Genomic DNA, 20275 nt, shown 5'->3' with positions numbered 1-20275 from the left:
AAATGAAATGTGCCAACTATGTCAAAATTACCAGACTCCATTACAAAACTATTTTTCACTTCATTAAAATAATCTTCTCAAATTATTCTTACTCTACCTGACACATAGGTCTGGAGATTTTTCTCCTTTGACATTTGCAGTACTATTAATGACAATCAATGGTAAGAAATAAAATAACATTTTGATGAAAAGAAAGTAATTTTTAAATATTTTGATCTAATAATTTAAAAAACACATAAAATGATGAAAAGTTATTTAGAAAAAAAGAATAACATATGCTCTTTGAATCACACTTTGTCCACCATTAAATTTTTACCACCTAGTATACTTTCCAGTATATAACAATTATTAATAAAGTATTAATTAAATCAGTGAGTAAATGTCCCTGCAAAAGTGCTTAAACGTCTACACAGGGCAACAAAATCCCACATTTCTCATTCTAACCATATGATTTTGGAATTACTTTCCCAAGAGCAATCTACTTTTTTTTTTTTTTTTTTTGCGGGTGGGGGGAGGGCACAGCGTGCAAAGGCTTGATATGGGATCTCAGTTCCCATACCAGGGACTGAACCCAGGCTGCTGCAGTGAAAGTGCTGAATGTTAACCACTAAACACTAAACCACCAAGGAACTCCCCATCTACTTTTTTTAATGGTGCTTAATCTGCCACTCTTTTCTAGTGGTTATTTTTCTAGGGTCCATTTACTGGAGTGATAATAGACAAGCCTCAGGCAAAGACACTTTGGCATGTTTGTTTTACATTTTCATTTCCGGATGTATTTCCAAAAACATTATTTCCATTAATCTAGTTCCACTTTACCATCTAGTTTATAAATATAGATTTCAAATACTGACAGCATAATACAGAAAACTGACACATCTTTTAAAAATACACATTAATCAAGATTTTGATCTTTTACATAAAAATAGATATTAAAACTCTTCATAACAATTGATCTATTTAATTTCTACACTTTCATAATTATATTTAATTATGCCAAGTTCTAAGTATTTGATTATATTACTTATTACTAAAGTAGATCCATAATTCAGCTGATACCTCCAAAGATATTAAACAGATAAAAAATAATTTTATTCAAAATCAGCACACAATTCAAATTCTATGGGTTGTAGACTACATAAATCTGTCAATGAGGACCCAAAAATTTTTATACAGTATATATTTTTATATAATTTTTGTTATATATTTGATATATATTATATAAATTCAATAAATATTACAAAACATTGATTTAAGCCAATGAAATGAAGATGCTTAGGTATTTGTTTTCACAATTAACTTTTTTTAAATGAATGCACATTGTTCATTTCATTTAAAAAATTCAGTAAAATCAGAAACTAACAAATTACCTAAGTTGGAGAGCAGGCAAATTTAAAGGCCCTTGTGTAAAAAACAGAAAATAATACATACTCAAAGAGTAAAGTTTGAGCAGAGTTCTCAAGTAATCATCACATTAGCAGAGGACAGGAAGGTAACCTTTACTTGAGAAATGTATTAAAGAAACACTTCTGAATGGAAAAATGATTAACAAGTTTAACAAATGTTTTAAATGTAAGTAAATAATACCGAGATAGCTGCTGATGTTTTTGAGGGACCATTACCCCTGAAACTAAGTGTTTTTTCATTTAGTTAAAATGCTGTATATCCTGAAAAAGAGTATAAGGACTAACAAAATCTTAAAATATTTATAACACAGAAAGGTTCCTATGATCCATGATATATTTATTATAACCATTGACAGTGTGTCATTCAGTAATGTCTTCTCTTGAAGTAACAGCCACAAACGTCGTATTTTAAATTTCTCAGAAAAGACCAATGATATCAATAAAAATTTGTGATGCTTAAATATGACTCTATGTAATAAAATAAATCCTTGAGAAGAATCACTAGATTATTTGGAGTACAGCCACTAAGTCTTCTTAGGAAAGTGTTAGATTTATGATATCTGAGTAATCAATAATTGATAAACTACTGGCAAATAAAGTTACAGTAACTATAAGAAACTCATTGAAAATTAGCACATTATATGGGGATATTTATAGTTCCAGGTAAAAAAATGATGCTTTTACAAAAGGACAACTGACATACAATCATGAGGAATATTTGCTGAAATTCAAGTAGTTTTGTTGAGTCTGCTTTTCTTTTCTTTTTTTTTTTTTTTTTTTCCTTTTTTGGCTTCCCCATGGCATAAGAGTTCCCAGGCCAGGGATCAGATCTGAGCCACAGCTGTGACCTATGCTGCAGCTATGACAACATCAAATTCTTTAACCCACTGTGCCAGGCCGGGGATTAAAACCTACATCCTGGCACTGCAGAGATGCTGCTGATCCCCTTGTGCCACACTGGGAACTCTTGTTTCATTTTTATAAACACTTTCATGTATTAAAAATCCAAGTAGTGGTCATTAATCTAGATTTGGAAAGTTAGAGAACAAAACTTTCTTACTCATATAGAGTTATATAGATAGAAACTGCTAAATGTGTGATTTCAATATCATAATATAAACATCATTCTTGAATACTAGCTTTATCGTCTATCACTTACTGTACTTAGAAAAATCAAATTTGTTTTTCAATTTGTTTACCCACAATGGAGACTTCTGATTCAGCTGGAAATAAGAATAACCAAAAGAATCCCCGATACTATGGGAAATTAAATTCTTGATGCTAGGTTTTACCTCAGCTGGCTTGCCAACACCCACTACAATCAATTTGCCATCTTCTAATCCTACAAGGATATGGCTATGTTCTTTGGTTACACAAACACAGTGGATAGGCAATCGCATGGCTAATGGGTTGATGCTGAGATTCAAACTAGAAGAGAAATAAAAAACACAAACATAATTACATGGATATATAATGGATCCACAGAATCTTATACCTAGAAGATAAGTGAATGATCACCTAGTTCTGCCTTCTAATTTTACAGATGTGGGAACTTAGGTTCAGAAGACCTGAGTGACACAAGAGCCCACATTTGTAGCATTACTTAAAATACATAATAGATGTTTTTTTCTCTATTTCCAGCATCTGCTTTCCTTTTAACCATATATATGTGCCCTCTTTTCATCCTGATGATTAACAAATAAAAGTTAGATAAAAAGGCCAAAGCTCAAAAACTGTGTTTTAATGGCAGATGAGGTCAATAAAATTGGTCTTTTTGCTTTGTCTTAAAACATGTAATATATAAAATATTTTAAAATATAATACCCCAATTATGCAAAATGCTTATAGCTTTTATGATTAGAGAATGAAGAATCTTAGGATGATGTAGACAAACTTGCTAAAAGATTCCACTGATTTTTTCTAATTTGGGATTCTCCTAACAATATCCTAAAAATCAGGGTTTTAAAACAAAACATTGGAAAGATATTTTTGAAATGTGTACTCAATGTCCTATCACAGGAGAAAAACTGACAAAATTGAGAAGGGAAACACAAAAACAGGGAATCAATGTTAGTACAGAAGTGATTCTGATATGAATGCAATAGGAGAACAGTCTGGATCAGGAAATGAGGCCAAGATAGTATGAGGAGTATAAATAAGCCACAATAAATTTTTGAAAAAGAGAAGAAAAGAATATATTTGGGCATGTCGGGAATAACAGTACTTTATATATATAAGTTGGTAAATATAAAGAATAACAATAACATACATATCCACTTTTCAAACATTCTTTCCTTCACTGGGTTAAAAGACACCTCACCAATTTTAAACTCACACGTGCATAAACATGAGCAGATATGCTAGCCTTAAAAAATAGTTTATTTTACCACAATTAGAATTTTTTTTTGTTAAACCCAACTTTAGTTTATAAAACTTGAACTACGATTGGATAAATTTCCAAACCCATAATCCAGGCTTGGCACTATGAAAAAAATTCTCTGGCTATTATAAATTTTTTTTAAAAAAAAATTGTGGTAAAATGTACATAACATTTTCTATATTTTAAAAATTTACATTTCTTTTGCCAATCCAGAAATACTTTAGCTTCCCCATTTTTTCATAGCCAAAAAAGACATTTCATAATAAATGATAAATGAAAAATTAGAAATCTTAGATTACAGATTTCTACTCTTTCTAGGCTGAAAGTACTACCATCTTTTCCTAAGTGACATTTCAATAATTTTTATCATTTACCTGTGGAGATCTCTTATGGACAGGAACCCTTGTAAGCTGCCTGTAACAATGTGTTCTCCAATTATACACATATCTGATACTTGTTCCTTCAGGACTTGAGATCCTAGATACTTGCCATTTACAGAAAACAAATGCAATGCATTCTTATCCTGCAAAAATTAGTTGACGAAAATTTAATTACCTCAAATTAAAACTGAGTTAGAATATTATCAATTAAAATTATAACAGAACGATGACTGGGTTTTAAATTTTGGAATAAACACACGGTTATACTTAAAGTATACTGACCATACTATTAAAAGTGATTTCAATCAGACTGCCAACTAAATATTAAAGAAGAACTCTCTTAAAGATAAAGAGAGTATTCTAAAGGCAGCAAGAGAAACACAAAACTTTAATTATAAGGGACCCCCCCCCAAGGCTATCAGCTGATTTCTCTACAGAAATGCTACAGGCCAGAAGAGACTGGCAAGATATATCCAAAGTTCTAAAAGGAAAAAATTTGCAGCCTAGGATACTCTACCCAGCAAGAATATCATTTAAAATAGAAGGAGAAATAGGAGTTCCCGTCGTGGCTCAGTGGTTAACGAATCCGACTAGGAACCATGAGGTCGAGGGTTCAATCCCTGGCCTTGCTCAGGGAGTTAATGATCCGGCGTTGCAGTGAGCTGTGGTGTAGGTCACAGACTCAGCTCGGATCCCGCGTTGCTGTGGCTCTGGCATAGGCCAGCAGCTACAGCTCTGATCAGACCCCTAGCCTGGGAAGCTCCATATGCCGCAGGAGCGGCCCTAGAAAAGAGCAAAAAATAAATAAATAAATAAATAAATAAATAATAGAAGGAGAAATAAAGACTTTCTCCAACAAACAAAAGCTAAAAGAGTAAAGCAATACTAAAATCCATTCTAAAATAAATACTGAAAGGGCTTCTCTAAATAAAAAAGAAGTAAGAAGAAATAAGAGGAAACCACAATTGAAAGCAATCACTTAAGTAAACCAGTATACAGATAAAAAAACAAAACAAAACAAAACAAAAAACACAATCAAACAGCTGTAAAACTGATGATAAAAACAAGGAGCAGCAAAAGGACAAACATGAAGACGTTTAAAAAGGCCTTCAACATCATATGGAGTTTCCATCGTTGCGCAGTGGTTAACAAATCTGACTAGAAACCATGAGGTTGCGGGTTTGATCCCTGGCCTTGCTCAGTGGGATAAGGATCTGGCGTTGCCGTGGGCTGTGGTGTAGGTTGCAGACACGGCTCAGATCCTGCGTTGCTGTGGCTCTGGCGTAGGCTGGCGGCTACAGTTCCAATTGGACTCCTAGCCTGGGAATCTCCATATGCCGTGGGAGCAGCCCTAGAAAAATCCAAAAAGACAAAAAAAAAAAAAAAAAAAAAAAAAAAAAAAAAAAAAAAAAATCATAGAGTGTGGGGAAGGAAAGTAAGAAAATCTAGACTCTTTTTTTAATAAATAAGAACTCTCACCTCTCCAAAAAAATTAAAAATCTCATTCAAAAAAACCCATTCTTCAAACACAACAAAACAAAAACTATCTTAATTTTTAAAAAGCTTTATCACTGAAAGAAAATAAACATAAAATGTATGTTTTATTTATACCCTGCCCTGTGCAAAAATAATTTACTTTGGTTATAATTTCCACCTATGCTTATAAAGTCCCACAAAATCAGAAATTACTTTTAAAACCATATAGGTCTATAGAAAGCTCTAAAACAAAATCAAACATAAGACTAAGATTGTGAGAGGGAATGAACAAATTGAATGGTGAAAGAAAAATATCCTTTTCAAAATTTGGTATTCTTTTCTTCCTCAAAATGCCACACACACACACACCCACCCACCCACCCACCATGGGAAGGAAAAGACAAGCTTATGGATAGTTTAGCCCTGCTGCATGACACTGTAATATGCCACATGACACTGTAATATACCACACACACACACACACACACACACCCCATGGGAAGGAAAAGACAAGCTTATGGATAGTTTACCCTGCTGCATGAAACTGTAATATACCACATGACACTGTAATATACCCCCCGCCCCCAGCCACACACACACACCCTCATGGGAAGGAAAAGACAAGCTTATGGATAGTTTACCCTGCTGCATGAAACTGTAATATACCTTGAGGGTGGTCCTTTCTTCAATGCTGGAGTAGATGACAATATGTCCTTCCCAAGATATAGCCAAACTGGGAATGGTCAGGAGCAGAGAACTCTCACAAGGTGGCCGTAAAGTCCTCATGTACTGACCTTTCTGAATGGTATGTATGATCACAGTGCCATCCTATGTACAGAAAATATTAGAAAATGAAAAAGAAGAAGAACAAAAAAGAAAAGAAAGTGATCAAGAAACATGGGGAGGGAACAGAGAAAATGATTACTCCACCAAGGATATAGGTACTTTTGGAGAAATTTCAATCTTAAAATTTCAAATAGCATTTTATTTCATAACATGCCCTCTTCTTAACTAATAAGACCAGTAAAGTCCCCTAGGAGAATCCAGTCTCTTTAAGTTTTTTATTTCTAAATTTTTTTTACTTTTGCAAAGTCCTAGACAAAGAGTATAAAATTTCTATGCTTTTACTAATTCTCCTAGAAAAAAGTTTTAAATATATATATATATATATCTATTGTCCCTGAATTTGTAGTTTAGAAAATCAGTGTTCTTACAGGTGAAATCTTACCCTTGATCCTGACACTGCCATGTCTAGCTCAGTGCTGATGCCAACACTCAGGACCTCATCAGTGTGTCCATACAGAATCTGAAAGGGTTTTGATGCTAAGCCCACAGGAACACCACCCTAATATAAAACAAAAAAGGTAATTTTCTTATAAGCTATTTTCTACAAAAAGGTTTATATTGTATTTAAACTGTCTAATCACAAACTGACATTGCAACTACTTCATTCCACTAAATATATTCATAGTAGTACTCATTCTTGGGTTTTTCCTTGGATTTCCAAACTATTCCCAGTCCTTTGAAGGTAAAAAATTTAATCTGAAGTTTCAAAGTTGATTGCTTTAATTTTAACTGGTATATATTTTGCCCTTCTCGTCTACAGAATTATTCACCCTATAATTCAAAGAAACTTTTTATATTGTATCTCCGAAAACTTTCTCTTTTTCATTTATTGGAGTCCTTGTCTCAGAAACCATTAATTATTTTTATACTGATTTGTCTTTGATTTCTTCAGCTATTATTCTTTTTTTCCTTTCTTTTGTTTTGTAGGGCTGCACCTATGGCATATGGAAGTTCCCAGGCTAGGGGCTGAATCTTAGCTGTAGCTGCCAGCCTACACCACAGCCACAGCAATGCAGGATTCGAGCTGTGCCTGTGACCTACATCACAGCTCATGGCAATGCCGGATCCTTACCCCACTAAGTGAGGCCAGGAATTGAACTTGTGTCCTCACGGATACTAGTTGAGTTTGTTACTACTAAGCCATGATAGGAACTCCCCAGCTATCTTTCTTTTTCTTTTCTTTTTTTTTTTTTTTTGTCTTTTGTCTTTTTAGGCCCACACCTGTGGCATATGGAGGTTCCCAGGCTAGGGGTCCAATTGGAGGTGTTGCTGCCGGCCTATGCCAGAGCCACAGCAACACCAGATCTGAGCTGCGTCTGCAACCAACACCACAGCTCACGGCAACGCTGGATCCTTAACCTACTGAACAAGGCCAGGGATCGAACCTGCAACCTCTTGGTTATTAGTAGGGTTCATTAACCACTGAGCCATGACAGGAACTCCTAAAATCATGTATTTTAATGTTCTGTATTATTCTAGGTTTATAATACATATCTACATCATTATACATCTAATACTGAGTATTCTATATTATAAAATATAGAAATGCATTAAAGATTGAAATATTAAAAAAATAAGAAAAGTGTTATAAGAAAAATTTAAGATAATAACATGATGAGGTCATGAATCAGACAATAAACCTAGGAAAAAATGTGGTGATTAAGACAGAACAGAATGAGGGGAAAAAGAATGCAAAGGAGCTCAAATAAGCATCAATGCCAAAGAAAAAATTCACTATTCTATTAGAACATCTCAATAATATTCCCAGGGTGAATCTCTGATATAAACCAAGAGTATTTAAATGAATGACTACCTGTTGTGTTATCTGCCATATCATACATGTAGTATCTCTGGAACCAGAAATCAAATGTATTCCACAGTAATCTGTAGCTAAACAAGTCACAATATCTGTAAGAAAAAGGAATGCAAAAAAATGAAATAGCACAACTATAAGGGCAATTTTCGGTTATATGTTTAAACTGTATCAGTGGCTCTAGCAGGGTAAAACATAGGAATGTTATTGGAAAAGCATTGGGAAAGGGTGACATAGGGAAGAAGCAGTACTAAAATCATGTCAGGGCGCATTCTCTTAGGCCATCCTTTTTTGGGGGTGAAGAGTACACATGAATGCCTGTCAGGATCTTGGCAAGAGGTTATGTAGCTTGAGACAAATCCCCACTTAATTTGGATGTGCTTTTCTGCTCTCTCTCACTCTTACCTCCATTTACCTTCTACCCCCACTGGGATGGGAGCTGTAATCCTACAGAATATGTGCCCTTAACCAAAACACTACATACTACACTGCAAATTCACAATATAAAATACATTTTCCCTAAACTGTAAGAACCTGAGCTAAGTGACATCTTAGGAGTCACTGGTACAGATTTTAGCAGCAGACTCCATTTCCCTGCCCTTCCCCTAACCCCTGCTTTTTAACTGGCCATGCCCATGGCATGTGGAAGTTCCCAGGCCAGGAATGGAACTCGTGCCACAGCAGTAACAATGTCAGATCCTTAACTGCTAGGCCACCAGGGAACTCCTTCATTTCCCTTGCCTAATATGTTTATTAGGAAAGAAATCTATTCAATGTCTTATTCCTAAACTGAAGACTGAGACAATAAGAAGTACGAGGCTGTATTTGACAAATTTATCTCTCTTACGTTTTACAATTGACAGACCAAAGGGGAAGCTGATTTCTTATTCAACTATGACAGACTTTTTTTTTTAACCATTTTTTCATAAAATTCTTATTCTTTCAACCAATCTTCCCCTCCCCCGCAGTGTACAGTAGTGGCTTGACGTGGGCTCTCAGTTCCTAGACCAGGGACTGAACCCAGGCTGCAGTGGTGAAAGTGCCAAGTCCTAACCTCTAGACCACCAAGAAACTCCTTCAACCAATTTTTTTTTAATCTTTCATATACTATTAAGCTGTATTTAATTTATGCTTAGTACACCTAAAACACATTAGATAGTCTTAAAGAAAGAATATACTATTCAAAACACAATTCTATCAAAAAGTTCACTTTGCTTCAAAGGTAAAATTCATGCTTTTTATAAGGACTATGTACTACTTTTTTTAGGGCCACAACCGTGGCATATGGAAGTTCCCAGACTAGGTGTCAAATAAGAGCTACAGCTGCCAGCCTATATCACAACCACAGCAACGCAGAATCCAACCTGCATCTGCAACCTACACCACAGCTCAGGCAACGGCTGGATCCCTGACCAGATGAGTGAGGCCAGGGATCAAACCCTCATCCTCATGGATACTAGTCGGATTCATTTCCATTGCACCACAACGGGAACTCCCTGTACTACTTTTACATTTAGAAGAAAATAAAGAAAATATTGTCTGGGAGAAAAAAAAGTTAATGCTTACCCATATGTCTGATATGATGTGAAATAATTTTGCCTTTTGTAAGGGACATCACTTGAATGCTATTATCCCAGTGTCCAGCACTAAAAAGCAACTTTGCATCATGTGATACTATAAATAGCTTAGAAGTGATTTCCAGCCCTGGAGCAAAAGGACCATTCATAACACGCTGAGTTCTGAAAACACAATTAAATATTAGACTCTTCTTTAAAAACATTACTTAGACCAATTATCCACTATTTTTTAAATCTCTCCAAAAAAGAAAAAAAAATAAGTCAACTTGAAATGTCTATTAATAAATGATAGACATTTAGAATTTTAATTTTATTCATATTTTTCTCTAAACAAAAAAACATATAACAAAATATTCTCAAGGGCTAGGTGTAAGGAAGTTGAAATTGGTGAAGGAGTGAAAAAGATTTAAAGCCAATTTAGTAAGACTGTCAATTCTGTAAATAGTCTCAAAGTATAAAGACAAGATAAGAGTATGCTAGGACCAGGAAAGTTTGGAAGTTGGAAAATTTAATTTATTTGCTTGTCCTGGCAATAAGTTTCTGGCTGTACCTGTTTTGCTTTAAATGTTCATTTACTTACTTTGGATTTGTCACAGTTTGATCCTTGATGAATGTAAAGTAATTAGAAATGGTTCTGTCATAAGGCAGCCATCCATGGGTTCCAATAACATAATTCATGCTTACGGTTATCTGCAAAATAAACATGTGAAGACAAAAATTAAATGAAAGATTAAAGAGAGCAACACAGAATAACCAAATGCTGACATGAAGTTATCATTTATCATTTAGGGAATAGTTTGGGATTGTGTACTTAAAACATAAGACTCATTAAGAAAGTCTTAAAATAATTCAAATGGTTAAAAACTCACTGTTCTCTCACTGCAAGAAAAGGTACCAAATGTACATTTCTTCAGTAAGATTTTGTTCTTCAAAAATTTCAGTTTTCTAGTATCTATTAGCTGGCAGTCAGAATAAATTAAGAGCTAAGTCTTTCCATAAAAATAAGATACTATCATTTAAAACATAAATCAAAAATAGTCCTTATGAAGAACTGTCAGGAAGGTCTCCTTTTCTTAGGAAGAGTAAGAGTGAATATTTACACTTAAAAATGTGAAGCTTTATTTCTCTTTGATAAAAATAACAGACTACAGAGTTCATGCTGTGGTACAGCAGGTTAAGAATCTGACTTCAGTGGCTCGGGTCACTGTGGAGGCGCAGGTTCAATCCTTGGCCTGGTGCAGTGGGTTAAAGCACACAGCATTGCTGCAGCTGCAGTGTAGGTTGCAGCTGCGGCTCAGGTTCAATCCCTGGTCAGGGAATTTCATATGCCAAGGGTGTGGCCATTACAAAAAAGAAGTAATAGACTACCCAAACACACATCTGATAAAAAAATACGAGTATTAAAACTGAAAAAATGACAAAAATTTTACCACTCAAAAAAAACTTTTATTACCTTGTATATCTTCTAGACCTTTTTTCTAAGCAAACACACAACATGGATAATCAGAAAAATGGTTTAATTCTGGAATCTACTCTTCACTGTGCTATTCTCAATTTTTATCATTTTTAAGTGACAAAAACAGAATAAGACAGACTTAGGTTTGGTCCATTTGCTAGGGTCCTTACTTGCTAGCTCTGTGACTTTAAACAAGTTACTTCTGAGTTTTAATTCCTCACCTGTAGAAGGGAAATAATAACTGTGCCTATCTCACAGAATTGTCAGGTAGATTAATAATTTAAATGACAAAATTCAGGTAACATACTCACTAATATGTCTTGCATGTAGACTTTTATCAATTCTGGATTATGTCTCATTTTCATTATTTTCACTGCTTTATGATAAGATATTATATCATAATTTTCTTATACAAAATTTCCTGGTATTTTCACATATTTAGTATTCCAAATAAGCTTTAGAATTATGGAACTAGTTAAAGGCTGTATAAATAAAAGGAACTTTTTTTTTTTTTTGGCCGTGCCTGCAGCTGTACAAGTTCCTTGGCCAGCGACTAAACCCACACCACATCTGTGACATGAGCCACAGGAGTGACAATGCAGGATCCTTAAACTGCTGCACCATCAGGGAACTCCCTAAAAGATATTCTTTTTTTTTTTAATTTTTTTTTAAATTTTATTATTATTATTTTTTTTTAGCTATGTCTTGGGCCGCTCCTGCGGCATATGGAGGTTCCTGGGCTAGGGGTTGAATCGGAGCTGTAGTCACCGGCCTACGCCAGAGCCACAGCAACGCAGGATCCGAGCCGCGTCTGCAACCTACACCACAGCTCACGGCAATGCCGGATCCTTAACCCACTGAGCAAGGGCAGGGACCGAACCCGCAACCTCATGGTTCCTAGTCGGATTCGTTAACCACTGCGCCACGACGGGAACTCCTTTTCTGTTATTTTTAAAAAATGTAAAACAAAATTTATTTTCTTAATTTTTTAAGTAAGTTGTAATGGATATAGACATGGCATGTGAATAAGGTATAAATCGACTTACCAGTAACTCAGGACTGCCTTGTGACATAAAAGAACGAGACTGGTTTTTGGGAACAATGGCCTTTACTAGTGGAATACCATCACTAATTCCCTATAAAATAAAGGGCACAGGTTTAGTGGCTGGTTCTGCTTATCTTTATTAGATGTACATTATTGAAAACTTCTATTTCTTCAAACAAAGATAAACCCTGTGACATAGCATTTTACTCTACCAAAACATAATCACTTAATTCAAAACATGGGAAAGGAACTATACACCATGTTCAAATGGCATACTTGAAAGTTCTGAAAGCATCACCTTCTTGTATTCCACTACTCTGCTGTTAAACAAAGATGTAGATTTCAAGAAGCATAAAACATTTAAAACATCCAGTGATTTAAAAATCCTTCTTTTCCCTGATCACAATGACATGAACATAAAGTAGAAAATACAGACCACATAAGAACATTTCTCAAATAAGTGAAATGGGAAAACTGGTTCTATTTTATAAAATTTTCCTTTGGCAGTTCAACTTTCAAAGAACAGATCTATTCCATTACCTTAGGCTCTTCCAGAAGCCACAACAAAGGACCAGAACATAAAGGTAGCCCTCAGAAAACATCTACTAATATCTTACTACAACGTGAAAGAGAAGTATGACTTGAAGTAAGTTTCTTCCTTTTTCTTTCTTTCTTTTTTCTTTTTTTTTTTTTTTTTGGTCTTTTTGCCTTTTCTAGGGCCACTTCCTGCAGCATGTAGAGGTTCCCAGGCTAGGGGTCTAAATCAGAAATGTAGCCGCCGGCCTATGCCACAGCCACAGCAATGCAGGATCCAAGCTGAGTCTGCAACCTACACCACAGCTCATGGCAACGCTGGATCCTTAACCCATTGAGCAAGGCCAGGGATCGAACCCGCAATCTCATGGTTCCTAGTCGGATTCATTAACCACTGCGCCATGATGGGAACTCCTGAAGTAAGTTTCTTGATGTGACAACAGTTCATAAATTACACCTAACATTTATTAGGTAAATTATAACCTAACATTATTGAGTACATACTATGTGCCAGGTGTTTTCTAAGAGCTTTCCATGAGGTAAATAATGAATTATATTCATATTACAGCTTATCTTTTCATGCTGTGAATTAATCAAGAGAAGAATGACTTACATTTAAGTATGAATGGAAATAGTATCTGAAGAAATCCACTTACTAAGCCCTTGCTTTCATGGCTATGTCAGATGTCAATTTTCTTTCCCGTTTTAACACCTAGGAAGAGGCCTAAGAGAGGCCTTCTCTTTCCATATGAATGAATGGGAAATACCTTCTCGTATGATGAAGAAAGGGGATTAACAAGTTACTCATACACAAGGACATCTTATTGTGTTCTTTATCCTGCTCTAGACACTGGCGCTGGGGAAAGGTACCCTATGACTTGGTGGGTACCAAGAGGACACAAGTCACTGCCCCAGCAGATAGAACTTAGAATATAATGTCCAATAAAAACAATGCTACAAATGATTAGACAAGGTGAAAATAGTTTTATAATAAATACGGTATTGCATGTCCATCAGTTTAGGGGTCTAATAGGATTTTGTGGGTTGCCCTATGTGTAGTAAAGAGTTAACACAGCAGGACTGAAATTGCTCTCCTTAGAAAGGCCTGCTTGCAAGGCTGGCTGTTGGCTGGCCTTTAGGAATTTGTCAGGCAAAAGCCTCCTTACACTGATATAAAATCTGGCTTCAATGATACATGTGGCTCATGACTATCTTATTTGTGCCAACAAGAGTCTGAACATCTGCTTTTATGCAGAAAACCTTGCTTTTCTTCTGGAGGTCTAGAATTTTGGCTTGTGCTAGGCAGAGGGTACTTCTGTGACCAGCCCCCAGTAATCACCTTGGGTGCTAAGTCTATAATGAGCTTTCCCGGGAAACAAAAACATGTTGTCGCATTTCATCAAGCCATGTCCTGTGTGACTCCACTGGGACAGGACTCTTTGATACTTGTGCCTGCACCCCCCCAGACTTCACCCCATGTGCTCTGCTGATGTTGCTTTACATCCTTTCACTGCAACAAAGCTTAGCTGTGAATACAACTATATGTTGAATCCTGCAAGTCCTTCAAGCAAATCACCAAGCCTCGAGGACCAAGAGCACATCCTGGGAATTAGTCATCACTTCTATTTCCTTTTTTTTTTTTGTCTTTTCTAGGGCTGCACCCACAGCATATGGAGGTTCCCAGGCTAGGGGTCCAATCGGAGCTGTAGCAGCAGGCCTATGCCAGAGCCACAGCAATGTGGGATCCGAGCCACGTCTGCAACCCACACCACAGCTCACGGCAATGCTGGATCCTTAGCCCACTGAGTGAGGCCAGGGATTGAACCTGCAACCTCATGGTTCCTAGTTGGATTCGTTAACCACTGAGCCACAACGGGAACTCCTCCTTTTTCTTTTTTTTAAGGCTGCACCAGTGACATATGGAACTTCCTAGGCCAGGAAGCAAATCCACACCTCCACAGAGACCTGAGTCCCTGTAGGTGGATTCTTAACTCATTGTGCCACAGTGGGAACTCCATCACTTTTTTTTTTTTTTTTAATTTTCCCACTGTATAGCAAGGGGATCAAGTTATCCTTACATGTATACATTACATTTTTTCTTTCCCCACCCTTTGTTTTGTTGCAAGGAACTCCACCATTTCTAACTACTGTTTCCATGTGGTCAGAGTTCCAGGCAACTGACTTAAGATACTTTTGGAAAACAACCAATTTTGTCAAGCTTGTATTGCTAAACATTATATAACTAGTCAATAAACATGAATAAATGTGAAAAGGGTTACAAAGATTATTTTTGATGTGCTTTCACAAACACACACAAACATTTACATTAAAATACTGTGGAGTTTACTACAACACTGTTCATTCGAGTAAAGTTCAGTATAAAGGCGTAATTCTCATAAACTTCCTAAAAATTTTTTATACCAAATTATCAAAAAATTCTTGAGTTCCTGTTGTGGCACAGTGGAAAAGAATCTGACTGGGAACCATGAGGTTACAGGTTCTACCCCTGGCCTCACTCAGTGGGTTAAGGATCCAGCATTGTGGTGAGCTGTGGTGTAGGCTGCAGATGCAGCTTGGATCCTGCGTTGCTGTGGCTGTGGTGTATAGGCCAGCAGCTGTAGCTCAGATTCAACCTCTAGCCTGGGAATTTCCATATGCTGTGGGTACGGCCCTAAAAAGCAAAAATCAAAAAATTCTATAACCTTGTCCCAAGACACTGTACCTAGGAAATACATCATGATGATGCTCAATACAGGGTTTGATACACTAGACTTGTGGGACAAATTTAGTTTACCACCTGTTTTGTAGGCTGTAAATTAAAAATGGTTTTTATATTTTTTTAATGGTTATATTTTAAGTGGTTATATATATACCTACCTAATATCTACAAAGTTCAAAATGTTTACTACCTGGCTCTTTAAGGAAACATTTACCAACCTATGTTGCATTGCATGAGAATTACTGCTTGTTCTATGTACATTGCCAGTGCATTCATAATAACTTTTTATCATTTTTCTTCTAATAAAATTAATATTATCTGCCATAACCAAACTTATAGGTATGAATGTATTTCATATTCATATTCTGAACTATTCAAGTACAGCTTTCCCCTGGGGCTCCCATTGTGGCTTAGCAATAACAAACCAGACTAGTACTCTGAGGACATGGGTTCGAACCCTGGCCTTGCTCAGTGGGCTATGGCATGGGTCACAGATGCAGCTCAGATCTGGCATTGCTGTGGCTATGGTTGTGGCTGGCAGCTGCACCTCCAATTTGATCCCTGGCCTGGGAACTTCTGTGCGCTATGGGTGCAGCCCTAAAAATCAAAAAAAAAAAAAAAAAAAAAGTACAGCAAACCCTTGAACAACTCAAGGTTAGAAATGCCAACCTTCCATGCAGTGAAAATCTGGGCATAATACATAGTCAACCCTTTGTATCTGCATTTTGCCATATCTGCAGTTCTGTAACCACAAATTTAACCAACCACATATTATGTAGTACTGAATTATTTACTACCCCCCAAAAAAAATTCATGTAAAAATGAACTCACACTGTTCAAACCTGCATTGTTTAAGGATCAACTGTAATTCAATATTTAAACATCTGAATATGGAGGTACTCTTTTCTTTTCTTTTCTTTCTCTTTCTTTTTTGCGTTTTAGGGCTGCACCCACAGCATATGGAAGTTCCCAGGGTAGGGGTCAAATGGAAGCTATAGCTGCTGACCTGTGCCTCATCCACAGCAAAACGGGATCTGAGCAACACAGGATCCCTGACACACTGAGCGAGGCCAGGGATCAAAACCGCATCCTCATGGATACTATCCAGATTCATTTCCGCTGTGCCACAACGGGAACTCCCTGGAGGTACTCTTTCAATAAGTAACAGCATTAGCTATCTATCTTGCTTTCCTTCACTATTCCTTCTGATATTGACAATTAACAATCTGACTTACTGGGCCGTATCTTATATATGAGCAGATGTATTTAAAAGTTATGTTAGACTTTCTCTACATATCATCTCAACTGACTCAAAAAAGCAGTTTAAATCAAATTATTTATTCTTCCTTCTTATGTTTCTTTCAGGAAAATGTGAGTTAGAAGAAAGCAAGCCAAGAGAAACGTTGTTCAGCAGCAAACAAAAGTTTGCAGTAAGGTTGTTTTTAAAATCTAAGAACATATTACACAAGTATTATTTACTTCTCCCATTAAAGAATAAAAGAAACACTGAGGTGTATAAAATTCACAGAGCAAATTCTTTGACATCATCAAGTTAGATATTACCTCTATAAAAAACGACTTGAGTTCAGGGAGGTGTTGAAATAGGTTTAGGGTTGAGGTGTCTGTTTTGGTCTGCTTCTGCACTGCTTCTTCTGCTGACAATCTGGAAGGGTGTGGTTCCTTCAAAAAATTTTTAAGAAAAAATAACTCCGTAACTACATTAAAACATCTCTCATTATATTCCTTCATACATATCAGACTCTAGCTACAATGGGTTACACACATGCACTGCTCACAACTCCAGGGTTTTTGCTCAGACTGTGCCCTCAACAGAGTTCCTACACTTTTCATTTCTAGACAAACGCTCCTTCTAGCTTAAAGTTTTCTTACTGATATCTGTCCTGAATTTCTAAGTCAAAATTAATTATTCTCTTTTGTTATTTTCCTCAGCACATTACTATATTTAGTATTTTATTTAGGACTATTTCTTTCTATGCTCAACTATATGCAACTATATGCTCTATGCTCAATTATATGCAAAACTATAATTAGTTTTGGTCTTTACCAACTAGACATTAGGAAACAAAGTCAAAAACCAAATCTAATTCATTTTCGGGTTTTCAACATATAAAAAAGTTATCTTAGAGACACCAACATCAAATGCTATCACTGACACGTGGAATCTGAAAAAAGGACAAAATGAACTTCTTTGCAGAACAATATTGACTCACAGACTTTGAAAAATTTATGATTTCCAAAGGAGACAGTTTGGAGGGTGGGGGGATGTGCTGGGGGTGTGGGATGGAAATTCTATAAAATTGGATTATGATGATCACTGCACAACTATAAATGTAATAAATTCATTGAGTAATAAAAAAAGTTATCTTAAACATGGTAGATATGCAACAAATGTTTGGTAATTAAATGCATTATTCAAAAGTCAAAATTTATAACACAGGTGAAACTTTAATTCCTGAAATAATATCTAAATGTCAATACTATCAGAATCAAATTCTGTTATTGCTGTACTTCTTTCAAATAAATTACTCCTTAACGTTAACATCAGAGACAAAGGATAGTATTGCCTTTTTAAATAAGAAAATTATAAATTAACATTCTAATGTCCTAATTAAAATGCAAAACAGAATTCTATCTACAGAGAATTCTCCTATTTCCAGTGCAAAATTTTAGATTATGGGAAATTACTTCAATATTTAGCTCTCAATTATCCAGATGAGTATTATTCACTTTATTTTAAATAAAAGGCTTGGAATTCCCTGGTGACATCATAGGTTAAGGATCCAGTGTTGGCACTGCTGTGGCCTGGATTTGATCCCAGGTCCAGGAACTTCCACGTGCCATGGGTATGGTAAAAAAAAAAACCAATCAGTCAAAAGCTGATTTTTGTGCCTTTTTTTTTTTTGGTCTTTTTAGGGCCGCACCCATGGCATATGGAGATTCCCAGGCTAGAGGTCTAATCAGAACTGTAGCTGCTGGCCTACACCATAGCCACAGCAATGCGGGATCCGAGCCACGTCTGTGACCTACACCACAGTTGACAGCAACGCTGTGACCTACACCACAGTTGACAGCAACGCTGGATCCTAAACCAGAGAGGCCAGGGATCAAACCTGCAACCTCATGTTCCTAGTTGGATTTGTTTCCGCTGCGCCATGATGGGAACTCCTGTGCCATTTTTTAATGATAAAAACTAATTATCGCTATGTAAAAAAAAGAAAAAAAAAAGAAAAAAAAGCTTGTAGCAAAAATATCATAGGCTATTTTAAAGTCCAATGAAAGAGTCTGTTTTATTCTGTAACTTTTGCTTTCTGACTATTTGCAGGTAAGAAATAAAACATTGACTTCATATATGAATATTCTATCAAAATCAATGTTGGAAACTTCAAAAAAAAAAAAAAACTGTTACAAATGGAATAGTAACAATTAGAAAGCTTAGTCTGATAACTGAATTAACAAGTATATCTCTAAGCCAGGGTTTAGATATACTGTTGCTGTTGCAGCTGTGGAGATTTCAATTCCACAGATACTTACTGCATACAAACTATATGCAAGAAAGATAAAAATGATTAAGGCTGTTGCCTTTAACATATTTACAATATAGTAAGGCAAATGGATAAATATACAACTAACTAAGGTGGAAAGCGATATAGTTAGGATATAAATAACAGTCTATAAGAACATGGAAAAATGATCTACAAGTTCAACAAGGGAGCTGACTAATGGCTATTAATTCAGAGGAAACATGGCATGGTAAAAGGCTCTGGAGCTGGATGATCATGCACCCAAATCCTGCTGCAGTTACATCTTAGTTGCGTCAGGTTGGAAAAAGCATTTGATTTCTCAAAGATGTTGCAGGCTAGGAATTAGTTTCTATGAAGTGTGGCTTCATCATCTAAAAAATAAGGCTAATTGAATATTTACTGTGAGGGTTAAGAAAATCATCTAGCATAGTTCTTACATAGGGAAGTATAGACTTAATAAACAGTATATTATTATGTATTCCTCACTTCTAAACTCCTATACTAACAAAGATCAAGATATCTTTGCAAACTAATATTGGATTAACTTCCATGAATTCAAAGCTGCATGCAATGAGGAAGACAGTAATTTAACTTCAGATACTAGGATGGGAAAGAAATACAGTAATATCTATACTTTGATTTACAACAAAATAAAGGTGATCGGCTTTCTGAGTAAATATAAATCCTCTGTGATTTAGGAGTAATTGACTGTATATATGCATTTTGACTGTAATCTTTTGTTATTTCAAAATGGGAATAATCATTTAAATCTATTTTGCTTTTAAGTGACAGTATAATTTTTTCCAAATTCTAAATAATTCTGAAGTAAGGATTTAAATCATTAAAATCCTTGAAAATACTGGCAGCAATAGTCTTAGGCAATTAAATTCTAGACATTCAAGGCAAATTTCTGGATTTCTTTGAGTGTCTGAAGGGCATGTTTTTTAAAACCCACTCCATGGATGCACTTGTGAATGCTGATTATATTCTTTTACGGTCGCCACTTTGCTGATGGCAGACTAGTCCTGGCCACCTTCTTTGCAGGAGACATTTTGCCAGGCCCTGGTTGGAAAGGCTGGAGTCAATAAATTTTATGTTTTA

General features: G+C 35.8%; 1 protein-coding gene across 7 annotated transcripts in view; it reads right to left on the bottom strand.

The window, feature by feature from the left end:
- The window catches only part of NBEAL1 (neurobeachin like 1), a 170684-nt gene that overhangs the window by 7802 nt on the left and 142607 nt on the right, over positions 1-20275 (bottom strand). For 5 of the 7 annotated variants that reach the window (XM_021075105.1, XM_021075110.1, XM_021075103.1 and 2 more), the window contains 9 exons: positions 17196-17312; positions 12381-12470; positions 10459-10568; positions 9868-10040; positions 8302-8396; positions 6871-6987; positions 6309-6470; positions 4161-4309; positions 750-2834 (listed from right to left, as the gene is read on the bottom strand). In XM_021075105.1, coding sequence (XP_020930764.1) covers positions 2558-2834; positions 4161-4309; positions 6309-6470; positions 6871-6987; positions 8302-8396; positions 9868-10040; positions 10459-10568; positions 12381-12470; positions 17196-17312 — 1290 coding nt within the window. In that variant the 3' untranslated portion in view covers positions 750-2557. Of the gene's footprint in view, positions 1-749; positions 2835-4160; positions 4310-6308; positions 6471-6870; positions 6988-8301; positions 8397-9867; positions 10041-10458; positions 10569-12380; positions 12471-17195; positions 17313-20275 lie in introns of those variants that run through there. The other 2 variants (XM_021075106.1, XM_021075109.1) reach the window with 1 other exon arrangement.

Source organism: Sus scrofa, chromosome 15 (genome assembly GCF_000003025.6).
Source record: "Sus scrofa isolate TJ Tabasco breed Duroc chromosome 15, Sscrofa11.1, whole genome shotgun sequence".
Taxonomy (NCBI): Eukaryota; Metazoa; Chordata; class Mammalia; order Artiodactyla; family Suidae; genus Sus; species Sus scrofa.
The sequence above is the reverse complement of the archived record's forward strand: the minus strand, read 5'-3'. Positions and strand labels throughout refer to the sequence as shown.